Source organism: Ursus maritimus, unplaced genomic scaffold (genome assembly GCF_017311325.1).
Source record: "Ursus maritimus isolate PB19 unplaced genomic scaffold, ASM1731132v1 scaffold_19, whole genome shotgun sequence".
Lineage (NCBI taxonomy): Eukaryota > Metazoa > Chordata > Mammalia > Carnivora > Ursidae > Ursus > Ursus maritimus.
Window position 1 is genome coordinate 44,535,398 of NW_024424341.1, and position 13,435 is coordinate 44,548,832.

The window sequence follows — 13,435 nt, forward strand, 5'->3', positions numbered from 1 at the left end:
TAACAAACATTTAGGTTTTAACTTTTACGTAGCTAAGACCAAAGCCTCCAGTTCGTTTTTTGCTGCATTCCCCATCCGCGAGCGAGTACCCACGCAGTGGCAGTCGCCCGGATGGAAGCGTAGGGTGGAGCCGAAAGAGACCGACCACTTGGCACAGGCTTAGAAAAGCCGTGACTCCACCTCTCCCCCAACACGTGGTCAGGTCACGGGTGGCTAAGAACGGGCTTTGCGCCAGAGCCTAGCCGGTCCCCGTTTGCCACGTGACCCGGCGTAACTGTGGTAACACGACTGGGGGCGTAGAGCGCAGGCGCTGTCTTCCGTCCCCCGCACGTGACGAGGCACCAGGGGCCATCACGTGAGGCAGGTGGAGAGCAGGCGGGGCGGGGTTCGGCGGCGCCGGGCGAGGACCAAAGTAGGTCGGCAGACTGGACAGGGCTCAACGGGGTCGAACAGCCATGTCCAAGTACTGCCGGGCGCCGAACTGCTCCAACACTGCGGGCCGACTGGGCGCTGACAACCGCCCTTTGAGCTTCTACCAGTGAGCGCAAGCGTGGGGCGGGGCTTGTGGGGGCGGGGCATGGGCGGGGTTCGAGGGTAACTGCAGCTATGCCGGGCTCCTGATCCAGCTTGCAGGTGTCTAGAAGCCGGGTTTGCAAAGTGAAGAGGCGGTATTCTCAGCACTAAACACAGCACATGCAAAGGTGCAGATGTGTTAAAGCGCAGGGGTAGACGATTAACTACAGGTAGTGAAAGGGGCGAGCGTGAGAAGTGGGACTGTGGAGGAAGGAGCCTAAAACTGCCTACCCGTTACCCCCGCGAATTTGAGGTATCTCAAAAACAAAACATCCGAAGCTGAGCTCCTGATCTTGTCTCCCTTCCAAACCTTCCACAACCTTTCTTATTTCAGTTAAGAGCTTACTCCATCTTTCCCGTTGTTCAGCCTGGCAACCTTAGAGTCATCCCTACCTCTTTTCTTTCCTTACACTTGAGAAAGTAGAACTTAGCTTGAACTGTTAAAAAAAAAAAATCTGTCTTCCCATTTATTATTCCCTGGCTGGAATAAAATACATGGGAAAATCCTGCTGAAGAGTTAATAGGAAAAATACCTCTATATTTTTCTCAGGGACATACTGCAGATGTAAAGTGAAAAAAAATCCCCTTTGAGTGACTGCTTTTTTACTAGGAAACTTTGTTCTCTAAAATCATAGGCTGTCATAAACTTCGCCATTTGGAATTATATCAGTAAAAATGAACCATCTCACTTAATGCCTGGAGGGTTGTCACTTTGACAACTGAGGCTGCTTCTGTCCAGGTGCAGAGCTTCAGGTAAGACATTTCTAGACACAGTTTTCCACATCTACCTAAACTTTATTGCTTTCAAGGAGACAGGACCCTGGACTCACTTCACAATCCAAACCTAATATCTATCCTTTTACACATAGTTCTGCGGTTAGTTTAAGCGTATCCAAACAGTTTTATTTACATTTCACCTAAAATTCACCCTTCTCCCAAATCCAAATAATAACGCTTTTTCTTTGTTGGGTGAGACTCCTCGTAGTACGGCTGGTGTGCAGTTTCCCTCATTGCCATGGTAAATAAACCTGACTCTGTTGGACTAGAGCTGTGTCTCTGGTGGCCTTAGTCTAAATGGGCCAGGACACATTCCTCAGCAGTCCATCAGCAGATCCTGTTGACACTCCCTTTAAAATATATCCAGAATTGACCACTTCTGACCCTGTTCTCTGCCTGCATTCTGGTTCTGGCCATTACCACCTCCTGACTGTACTATTTTAGTAGCCTCTTCATTGATCAACCCACTCCCACACTTTGATCCCCACACGCAGTCCCAGGGAACCTGTGTATCCCTGTCAGGTCAGAGTCCTCCTCTGTTCAGATCCTCCCCTGGCTCCACCTCACTCTATAAAAGACAAAAAGGTGAGACTGGAGCAGACAGAAATCCCTACAAAGCCCTACAGGCGCTGGATCCCCAATATCTGTATGACCTCATTTCCTTCCTCATGCCCCTTACCACTATGCTCTAGTGTCACTGGCAACTCGATGTTTCCCTAACATGCCAGGAACGTTGTTGCCCCAGGGACTTTACTTGTACTTTTCCCTCTGCCTGGAAAGGTCTTACCTTTATGGTCTCATTCTGTGTAAAATGATGAGCCTCTCCTGCTTTATTTTTCCTTTTAATGCTTATCACTATCTGGCATATCACATATTTGATGTATTCATTTATTGTCTCCCCCACTAGAATGTCAGCTCTATGAAGGCAGATTTTTCTCTGTCGTGTTCTCTGTTATTTCCCCAGCCCTCAAACAGTGCCTAGCACATAGTGGGTGCTCAGTAAATATTTGTCGGATGAATTTCATTAATGCATTTCAGATGCCCCCCCCAAACGAGGAAACCCAGCAATCCATGTCCCTTGAGGGACCCTGGTGCAGAATAGGAGTAATGCAGAGAAGTCTTTAAACCTAAATCAGCATGTCTAGATTTGCTTTTTTAGACATGTCACCCTGGCACTGTTTATTAATTCAGCAATTCTGAGTGTCTCCTGGAGTAAGGAAGCCCCTGCTGGACACAGAGGACCTCACAGATCTTTGTTCCTGTCTGGACAAAGCTCATGGATAGGTGAAGGGTCAAACATTGAAGAATTGAACACCCCGCCTGGGAGTCACTCCTGATCCTTTCTTCAGCACTGCTGCCCCCAGTCTAGTCCATCAACCCATCCTTTGATTTTACCCTCCAAACACATCCCCACCCTGCAACAACCACAACAAAACCCCTAACACCTTGGCATTACGGTTATAAGTGCAAATGGGAAAAACCTAACTAAACTGTTAGGAAATAACAGAAAACCCCTACATTTTCCAGCCTAACAACTTCTTATTACCTCTGCTCTCACAGTGTAGTTCAGGCTGCCATCCTCTGTTAATGAGACATTGAGATGGCTGCTTGCTGGCCTCCCTGCCTATACACTTCTGCATCCCTTACAAGAACAACAACTTATTTAGAGAGCACTTATTGTATGCCAGGCACGGTTCTGAGTGCTTCACATATAATAACAAGGAGAACAATGACAACCATACAGAGCAGCCAGGTGACTTTATAAAAATCAGTTCATGTCTATGTGGTTTTAAATCCCACCAATGGCTGCCAGGCTGCCCTTCACACAGGCTAACCCATTTCCACCTCAGGGCTCACCCCCGAGTCAGTCTTGCAGAAACCACAAGGTTAAGAGTTTGGTGAGTAGCTGTTTCCAAAGGAGATTCAGGAGAAGGTGTGGATGGGAGGAAGGAACAAGGTGAAACCTGTCGAGGGAAGTGGCTGCCAGGGAATAACATAAGAGCCTGCCAGGCAGCCAAAGGAAACACTCATTAGTTCTGTTTGCAGCCATTGCAGAACATAGGAGAGTCATCTCTAATGGGAAGCATATGAGTTAGGAATTGCATTTGGGTGGCAGCAAGAAAGTCGTGAAATATTATTATTATTATTTTTTAAAGATTTTATTTATTTATTTGACAGGGACAGCCAGCAGAGAGGGAACACAAGCAGGGGGAGTGGGAGAGGAAGAAGCACGCTCCTAGCGGAGGAGCCTGATGTGGGGCTCGATCCCAGAACGCTGAGATCACGCCCTGAGCCGAAGGCAGACGCTTAATGACTGCGCCACCCAGGCGCCCCAAAAGTCGTGAAACATTATTGGCTTAAAAACTATTATGGAGGTTATAGGATACAGCATGGTTAAGTTATGCTGCAATAACAGACACAAAATCTGCTACTACAACAAAGGTTTATTTCTCATTCATTGTATGTCCTTTGCAGACCATTTGTGGACCTGCTCTACAATATCCCAACCTGGGACTCAGGCTGAAGGAGCCTCCCCTACATGGAATATTGCTGGTCTTATAGGAGGGGGAAAAGACAAAGTAGGAAGAATCACCCAATGACTCCTCATAAATTCTATATTTAGAAGTGTCCTATGTCACTTTCAGTCCTTTGGCCAAAGGACTATGGCAAGCCTCAGGTCAGTGCAGTAGAGATATGTAATCTTCATCTGGGGAAGGGCAACAAATATTTTGAACAATAATAGAATGCACCAAGGGTTTATTTTTCTCTCAAATAAAACAAATACAGAGGTTGACAGACCAGCACTGGTGTGGCAGGTCCACAATCATTAGGGTTGAGGTTCCTATCTTTGTGTGCTGTCATCCTTAGCACGCAGCTTCCATGCAAGATGGCTGCCAAGTGCCCCAGCATCATGGCCTACCATTCCTGGTAAGAAGAAAAGAGAACGAAGGAAGAACAAAAGGGGCTCCAATTGTAACCTCAGTTAGCCCCCTTTATAAAGCCTTCCCAGAAACCCCACCCAATAGTGAGTTCTTCATCATTGGTCACCCCCAACTACAAAGGAGACTGGGAAATGTAGTAATTTAGCTGGGCATTTAACCACCCTAAAGACATTTTGAATTGATTGTTAGTAAGGAAGAAAATAACTTTTTTTTTTTTTTGAAAAGAGGGACTTCTAGCAGTGTATGCCACTACATGATCTAGAAAGATGACCGACGAGACTACACTATTTTATAGAAAAGGCAGACACTGGCTGTCCACTTAAAGTAGACTTTTTTTTTTTTAATTTTAATTTTTTTTAAGATTTTATTTATTTATTTGACAGAGAGAGCAAGAGAGCACAGACAAGGGGAGCAGCAGAAGGAGCAGAGAGCCCGATGCGGGGCTCAGTTCCAGGACCCTGGGATCATGACCTGAGCTGAAGGCAGACACTTAACTGACTGAGGCACCCAGGTGCCCCTAAAGTAGATTTTTAGAGATTCCGTTATAAAAGTGTTGCCATCCAGAGGAACAAAGGAAAATAAGAAAAAGACTAAGTAAGGAAGAGAGTTTTCATGATACTTTCCTCCTTTGCCCCTTGAGCTGCCCTGATCCATTTGAGAACCCCTTCGCATTTAAGGTACCATCTCAGATTTCTCACACAACACTTAAGCATTCACTGGCCAGAGCTTAGTTACGTGGCCCCACCTACACAAAGGAACCTGGGAAGCATAGTCTTTTAGCACGGCACATGACCTCAACTAAAGTTGGAGTTTTGTTAGTAAGGAAGAAGAAAAGGAGGTGTGAGTAGTCACTTGTCAGTCTCTGCCAAGGAGAAGGGAGTGGGGAATGCTGCTGCAAGAGATTTCTTGTGTGTGTCCAGGCAGAATGGGGTTGATGGGAGGATTTGGATCCCAAACAGAGGCGAAAGGGACCACAGCAGCCAGAGTTCCTGGCTGGGTGCCTTGGGGTTCTGCTCTTTGGGTTCCACAGCTCAGATTCTGAGTCAGCCCCTCTGTCCTCTTTCACCAGCTGCACCCCCACCCCCACCTGCCCTGTCTGTCGGCCTTTTGGCTGAGAAGTCTTGCTCCCATGCCCATCTCTGTTCATGCTGCCCACCTCCTTTCTTATGTGTCCTTTCCAGTTTCTTTATGCAAATACTAGCAAATCTGAATATGTGTTCTAATTTCGCCCTTTATTACTGTATTAGTTTCCTGTGGATACTGAAACAAACTTGATGGCTTAAAACACCAGAAATTATCCTCTCACAGTTCTGGCGACCAGAAGTGCAAGTCAGTTTTACTGGGTCAGAATCAAGGTGTTGGCATGGTTACACTCTCAGCGAGACTGGCTGTAGGAGAGAATCCGATTCTTGCCCCTTCTGATTTCTGGTGGCCACGTCACTCCAGTCTCTGCCTTTGTGATCACATCACCTTCTCCTCTTTCATCTGTCATAGCATCCGTCGACCCCCTTCTTACAAGGATCCTTGCAATCGCATGTAGGGCCCAAATGAACGATCTAGGGTGACTTCCTCATCTCAGGATCCTTAACTTAATCACATCTTTTGTCGTGCAATGTAGTATTCACAGGTTCCAGGGATAGAACATGGATATCTTTTGGGGGCCACTACTGAGCCTGCCACAATTACTAACAGCTAATATACTCTGTTTGGAACTTTGCTTTTTTCATGTAATGTATATGCCTGACAGTAGCATGTCAGTTCATAGATTGCCTCCACGTTGTTTTAGGGTTGTGTGGTATTCCTTTGTGTGCATGTGCCTGAGTTTGTTACTTTATCTCCTATAGATGGTGGTGTCCCCCACTCTCTAACACCCCTTACTCTGCCCTCTTAACAAAGAGAGAGCGGGCTTTGGAGCCTTCAGCAGATGAAGGTATCCAGTGGTTTTTCTGGTCAACTTCTGTTCAGGAAATTGATACTGGTTTTCCATTTTCAGTTGTGGTGTAAAATTTCTCTTTGAGGTATCTTTGTTCCATACTTAAAGTTGGTCAATTTTAAGAAAAATATTAAGTAAATGTGACAGATATGGAAGGTATTACGCAGGTGGAATGTGGATGACTGACTATATTCTCTAATGCTGCATAACAAACTATCTCAAAATGTAAGTGCTTAAAATAAACATTTAATGTGTCACAGGTTCTGACAGCCGCCACAGGACAGACTGGCCAGAATTCAATTATGTGGCCACCCCTGGCTACAGATGAAGCTGGAATAAGATCTTCATTTTGGACAGTCTTGAGTCTCAGATAATCCCCACCCACTCCCACAGAGAAAGCTTTTATTTCATTTTTTTACACTTTAATTTTTAATTTGTTTTTTAATTGTAAAATACATATAAAATCTACCATCTTAACCATTTTTGAATATATAGCTGAGTAATATTAAGGATATTCACACTATTGTGCAACCAATCTTCAGATCTTTGTCATCTTGAAAAACTGAAACTCTATACCTGTTGAACAACAGATCCCAGTTTCCTACTCCCCCCAGCCCCTGGAAACCACTGTTCTATTTCTTTTTCTATGAATTTGACTACTCTAGATACCTCATATATTTTGTGTGTGTGATTGGCTTATTTCACTTACCATAATGTCCTCAAGGTTCACCATATTATATAGCATGTGTCAGAAATTCCTTTTTAAGACTAAATAATATTCCGTTGTGTGCATATACCACATTTTCTTTATCCATTCATCCATTGATGAATATTGGGTTTCTTCTAGCTTTTGGCTATTGTGAGTAATGCTGTTATGAACATGAGTGTGCAAATATCTCTTCAAGACCCCCCTTAACGATTCTTTTAGGTATATACCTAGAAGTAGAATTGCTGGATCATATGGTCCTTTTTTTTTACATTTTTTTGAGGAGGTGCCATGCTGTTTTCCGTAGTGGCTGCACCATGTTACATTTCCCACCAGCAGTGCACAGGGTTTCCGTTTCTGCACATCCTTACCACACTTGTTTTGTTTTAATTTTTATTTATTTTTTTTTAAAGATTTATTTATTTATTTTAGAGAGAAAGAGCATGCGTGCACATACACATATGCTAGTACCGAGAGGGGCAAAGGGAGAGGGAGAGAGAAACTTTCAGCAGACTCCTTGCTGAGTTCAGAGCTTGACATGCGGCTTGATTTCAAGACCCTGAGATCATGACCTGAGCAGAGACCAAGAGTTGGACGCTTAACTGACTGTGCCACCCAGGGCCCCCTCAATTTTTTAATTTATTTTTAAAAATACTTTTATTTATTTGAGAGAGAGAGTGTGTGAGATCATAACCTGAGCTGAAGATGCTTAACCAACTGAGCCATCCAGGTACCCATTTTGTTTTTTTATAGTAGCCATTCTAATGGTTATGAGGTGATATTTCCCTAATGATTAGTGATATTGAGCATCTTTTCATATGCTGTTGGCTATCTGTATATCTTCTTTGGAGAAATATCTGTTCAAGTCCTTTGCCCATTTTTAATGGGATTAATTTTTGTTGTTGAGTTGTTTAAAAAACCTTTTAACAGTTGTTTTCAAGCATACACAAAAAATAGTTACATGAATGGATTCTCATGCATCTGTCACTCAGATTCACCAGTTGTCAACATTTTGCTAATGTTTTGCTAACCTTTAATGCATGATTTTAAAGTAAATCCCAGATATTAGTGCTTTTACCCATAAATCTTTCAGGATGTTTTTCCAGCAGATGACTATTTTAGAAGCATAAACCAATACAATTATCATACCTCGCAAAATTAATTTCTTACAACTATCCAATACCCAGTTCATGTTCAATTTTCCCCAACTGTGTTAAAATGTCTTTTTATGGAATGATTTGTTGCAGATGAGGTCCACAGCCTGCAACTGGATGTTCCTTAAATCTCTTTTAATCTATCACCCCACCCCACCCCCACCCTCATGAATGTAGACACTTTCCAGATTTGTCCAGTTTCATAAACTATTCTCTCAGGCTCATGTGGAGGAACAGATTGTGTGGGGGGTGGGGCACTCGGCTACGGGTGGCAAGATCAGGAAGGAGGCTGCTGCAAAAATCCAGCCAGGAGAGGATGGAGGCTGGCTGGAAGGGGCAGCAGAGGTGGGAGAGGTGGGCTGATGTTGGGTGTTTAAAAGGTGGAGCTGGGGCGCCTGGGTAGCGCAGTCGTTAAGGGTCTGCCTTCGGCTCAGGGCGTGTTCCCGGCGTTCCGGGATCGAGTCCCACATCAGGCTCCTCGGCTAGGAGCCTGCTTCTTCCTCTCCCACTCTCCCTGCTTGTGTTCCCTCTCTCGCTGGCTGTCTCTCTGTCACATAAATAAATAAAAAATAAATAAATAAATAAATAAATAAATAAATAAATAAATAAATAAAAGGTGGAGCTGAAGAATGGGATGTGGGTTGGTGGTAGGGAGAGACTGGGTAGGAGGCAGGTCAGCTTCTGGCCTAGGGAGACAGGTTGGGAGCCTAGGGACCTCTGGGTGTGCATGTCCTCAGAGGGCTGGGACTGCACCTGATACTGCTGACCCTGTAACCCCACGGTCCTGGCAGGTTCCCACTGAAGGATGGCCCCCGGCTGCGGGCCTGGCTGCAGCACATGGGCCATGAGGACTGGGTACCCAGCTGCCACCAGCACCTATGCAGTGAGCACTTCACACCTTCCTGCTTCCAGTGGCGCTGGGGTGTGCGCTACCTGCGGCCTGATGCAGTGCCATCCATTTTCTCCCCAACACCACCTGCTCAGGTGAGCAAAAGGAAGTCCCACTGCTGGTGTCTGACCCCCAGTGTTCTCCACCTGGAAATAATCCATGGAGTCAGATCCCCAGCCTTCCTCTCCTGAGGGAAATCCCTCCTGCAGTCTGATCCTCAGCCCTCCCCTCCTGAGGGAAGTTCCTCCTTGATGTCTGGCCTTATCTGAGGGCAGTACCCCTTGGAGTCTGGCCCTGATGCCCCCTATCCCATGCCTTGTCTTCCAGAGGCAGCAGAGTTCCCGAAGCACTGAGAAGCCAGTTGTGCCTCCCTCCCCACCAGAGGCCACGCCCCTATCCCCAGGTGCAGCTGTCTCCGCCCCCGGCCCCAGGCACTTTGTGGTACTGGGGTCAGCATCTGGAGGCTCTGAGGCCGCAACCGCTGTGTTCCTGAGCCCCCTGCCCCCTCCTTCTGCTCCTGCTGGACCACAGCCTGGAGTCCGGGCCCAACACCCCTTGCCCAGGCTGGGCGTTGTCCTGGGAGCGCTGCAGAGGCGGGTGCGGAGACTGCAGCGGCGCCATGAGCAGCACCAGGTGCAGCTGCAGGCTCTAGAACAGCTGGCGCAGCAGCTGTGCAGGGACGGCCTGCCAGCTAGGCCCACCAGGGCCTGCTGTGCCTGGTGAGTGTGGCCACCTGTCCCCCATAGTGTATGTATTTCGTTTAAACTAGAGTCCAGTATTTAAGTCAGAATGTTTCACTCATGTTTCCAAGTTTCTGGCTTTTCTTGAAAAAGTCAGTATGGCAACGCCTACCAACTATTGGTCATAGCAGGATAATGGCTGCTCTATTTATTAATAATATTTAAGGAGCCCTTACTCTCTGCCAGACAGCGTTAATAACTTACTGAAAACTCACTATGACCTTGATGCTACAGTAACTTGCCCAAAGTCAGGCAGCCAGGAAGTTGCAGAACCAGGATTCAAACCAGGTGTCTGAGGATACAAGGATACATCACAGGATGCCGGTGCTCTCCTCTTGGAGAGCTCCCAGGCTGGCTCCCGATAGAGCTTGAATTTGCAGCTTATCTAGTTGAGTCTCCGTGGCCCCATCTAAAGGTCCTTTGCTCCTATATTTTACTACTGAGTACTGGAGGAGGGTATCCTCTCTTGAAAAATCAGTTTGACCAGGCCTTTACCCTGCTTAAAAACCCAGGGCCAAGTTTGAGGTCCCAGGCCTCTCAGCCCTCGCTGGACAAGAGAAGTGGGAAGAGGTTGCAGAAAGGAGCTCCCCCAGGGTGCCTGGGTGGCTCAGTGGGTTAAGCATCTGCCTTTGGCTCAGGTCATGATCCCAGAGTCCAGCGATCGAGCCCCTCATCTGGCTCCCTGCTCAGCAGGGAACCTGCTTCTCCTGCCCCTCACCCCATTTGTGTTCTCTGTCTCTGTCTCTCTCTCTCTCTCTCAAATAAATAAATCTTAAAATTAAAAAAAGAGGGTCTTTAAAAAAAAGGAGCCACCCAAAGTAGCCCTGTAGCTAAGGTGTCTCAGCCTGACAGCCAGTGGGTTGGACATGGCACACAGATATGATTTTTTCTGGCCTCAACAACAGTGTTTTAAAATAATTTTTGGTCTTCCTGAAGGCTCAGCAGATGTAGCGGCACTAGGTTTGTATTCACAGCTAGTAGCAATCAGCTGGAACCACAGTGTGCTGCTCCTGGAGGCTCTGTGTTTGAGACTATGACCTGACTATGCTGGGGCACAAGGGGGACATACAGAAGAGCAGGGACAGAGCTCTGACTCAGACCCGGGACTCTTTATGAAGCCTGCCAGGGCCCCGGGCTGACAGTGTCTCTCTCTGCCTCCGCTGTCCCCATTCAATCCCTGTTTTTCCGTGTCATTCTCTCTTCCCACGTTCATCTTTATGTTTCTCCTGCCCCATCTCTCTGCCCTCCTGTCTCCCCATTTCCCCAAGTCTCTCTTCACCGGCATCTTTCTGTGTTCCTCATATCACTGTCCCTTTCTGTCTTCCCCTGTGTTTGGCCTATCTCCATATCTGTCTCTCCATGTCCCCCACATTTTCCTCTATTTCCCCGTACTTCTTTATTCCCCCTACGAATGTCTCTCTGGCCTCACATCTCTTCCCCTGTCCACCCCACAAATCTCTCTGCCCACATCTCTCTGTGTTCCGTGACATCCCCCTCCTACCTTGGCCTCCCTATTCCTCACCATTTTCCCCCCTCCTCTCTAACCCCCCTCTCCTTCCCTCCCCTCTTTCCCCTATGTTCTCCATCTCTCTCACTTCTTTGTCTGGGACTGCGTAGCTCCCTGGACCTGAGGAATCCTATCATCTGTGGAGGGCCTGAGATAGCTGTGGTCATTGCCCAGAGTCCTGCACCTCCTACATTGGATGCCAAGCAGGAGCTCCTGCACACTAAGACTCCCAGTGCATAAGTACCAGGACAGATAATGTTATGGGACAGATGACAGAAAACAGAGGAAGAGAGACTCCTCATGCATGGGCCTGCCTAGCCCCACCACCCATGCCTGGGCCATTGCAGCACCTCCCTCAGGGGCCTGACTCCAAGCACCCCCTTCTATGGAGCCCTTGAACCTTGGGGCTGACCTGGGCCCAAGCCCCAACAATCCTTATTCCCCTTGGTGCCAGGTCCCTGGTGCCAGCTTGAACCTTTGCAGTCAGTAATAACAGTCTCAGAGCAGAACAAGGATTTTACCTGGTTCTGAAGAGCGCCCTGTACCCTTTGCCAAGTCTCTTGCCGAGCTGGGTATACAGCAGTGAACACAGCCAATAAAATCCTGCCCTCACGGTGCTCCTATTCTGCTCGAGTGGAAGACAAACTAGTAAACTAATAAACAAGATCATTTCAGATTGTGATAAGCACTAGTAAAGACTAAATGAAAATGTAATGGGCTGGGGTGGCGGATGGGGGGATGAAGAGGACTCTCTATGGAGACAACGTTTGAGCAGACACCTGGATGAGAGGAGCTGGCGGGGAACACATATCGGCTGGATGCTCCAAGGAGAACAGCCGCTGCAAATGCCCAGCATACAGGGTATCAGCTGGGGGAGGGCAGTGTTGCTATGGCAAAAACTGAAGCAAGAAAGGGAGTGTGTTGGGGGGGTGCAATTTTAGAGCAGAGAAGGTCTCACTGAAAAGGCACCAATAAGTGAAACCCTAAACGAGGGGAGAGAGGGAACTGAGTATCTGGGGGAGGAGCATTCTGGGCAGAGGAACAGCCAGTGCAAAGGTCCTGCACTGAGGAGGAGCAAGGAAGCCAGTGTAGTGTAGTGGATGTGGGGGAGAGTGAAAGGAGAGGCTGGAAAGATGACGGGGGAACGTTCACCTAGGGCCTTGTGGGCTGCGGTTGAGAACATTGTTTTTTTATCTAGAATGAGGTGCAGCAAGCAGATGTTTCTGAGTCGAGGAGGGCCCTGATGTGGGATGTGTTGGGTCCCTGCGGCTGCATTATAGGGAGCAAGTTGTGGGGTAAGGGAGGAGGAGGGAGAAGAGGCAACAGGCTGCTGTCATAGTCCAGGTGGGAGAGGATGAAGGAAGGACCAGGATGAGGGCATGGGTGAGGGGGTGAGGGATGAAATTCCGGGAATATTTTGAAGATGGAACTACCAGCCCTGACCGTTAGGGGGCTGAAGGGTGGAAGGCAAAGTCACCCAGTCCTCTTTGGGCTGGGGTTGTGGGCAGTGCAGGCCACAGCCAGGCGGGTGTGACAACCAAACCAGGATGATGGAGCCAGGAAGGCCTGGCCCCTGGGCTGACTCCAGATCCTCTTGGGGTATATACAGGTTCAGAGAGGGTTGGAGGGGTTCATTGGCAGCTCTGTCCCCTAGACACTGCTACAGCCATGTAGCATGGTGATTAAAAGCCCAGACTCTCCAGCCAGGCTGGAGATGTTTAAAGTCTTACCTCCATCACCTATTTGCTGTGTGCCCTTGGGCAAGTGGCTTAACCTCTCTGAGCGTGGTAAGTGCTGTGTGAGCACTCCGTGATGATAACCAAGATGACTGATGACCGAAGAGGATGAAAGGAGTCTACAAAATCATCCCTCTGAGACACCCCTTATATGCGGCGAGCATGAAGAAGGGGTTAGGTCTGAGACCTGAGAGAGAGAAAACACTCATAACCACCACCACACGGAGACCCCTGCCCTAACTGGCCTGGTTTGCTGGCCTGCGAGCAGGCTCTATCCCAGGGGTATGAACGAAAAAGAAATGTGCCCGCTTTCCCCTCCCTCTCCTTTTGCCCTTGTCTCTGCTTCATCTCTTTCTGTTGCGATGTCTCACATCCTTTTTCGTGGCCATCTCTTCTTTCTCTCTCCATCCTCGGTGTCTATCCCCTTCCCGACGGTGCCTCAAGTCTTTCATCAAAGCGAGGAGCCTCCCGGTATCTC

The 13,435-nt window shown here is 47.7% G+C and overlaps 1 protein-coding gene across 4 annotated transcripts; it reads left to right on the top strand.

Annotated features, from left to right (window-relative positions):
- The first annotated feature begins 348 nt into the window (after positions 1-348).
- Positions 349-11,882, top strand: THAP8 (THAP domain containing 8). Of its 4 annotated transcripts, none has more exons than XM_008712174.2 (4): positions 404-538; positions 1,209-1,326; positions 8,877-9,069; positions 9,302-11,882. In XM_008712174.2, exons 3-4 carry the CDS (start codon positions 8,923-8,925, stop codon positions 9,695-9,697), a joined length of 543 nt encoding a protein of 180 aa, XP_008710396.1. In that variant the 5' UTR covers positions 404-538; positions 1,209-1,326; positions 8,877-8,922; the 3' UTR covers positions 9,698-11,882. The 4 variants fall into 4 exon arrangements, with proteins under 4 accessions (XP_008710395.1, XP_008710396.1, XP_040488817.1 ...); XM_040632882.1 differs by lacking the exon at positions 1,209-1,326 and adding an exon at positions 3,826-4,027 and having other exon boundaries at positions 411-538; XM_008712173.2 differs by lacking the exon at positions 1,209-1,326 and having other exon boundaries at positions 349-538.
- Positions 11,883-13,435: the final 1,553 nt, after the last annotated feature.

Bases quoted from the DNA above. Each gene is read 5' to 3' on its own strand.
- THAP8 (XM_008712173.2), top strand. From the start codon at position 456: ATGTCCAAGTACTGCCGGGCGCCGAACTGCTCCAACACTGCGGGCCGA. The intron at 539-8,876 runs GTGAGCGCAAGC...CGGTCCTGGCAG, and splicing joins CGCCCTTTGAGCTTCTACCA to GTTCCCACTGAAGGATGGCC. The intron at 9,070-9,301 runs GTGAGCAAAAGG...CTTGTCTTCCAG, and splicing joins CCCCAACACCACCTGCTCAG to AGGCAGCAGAGTTCCCGAAG.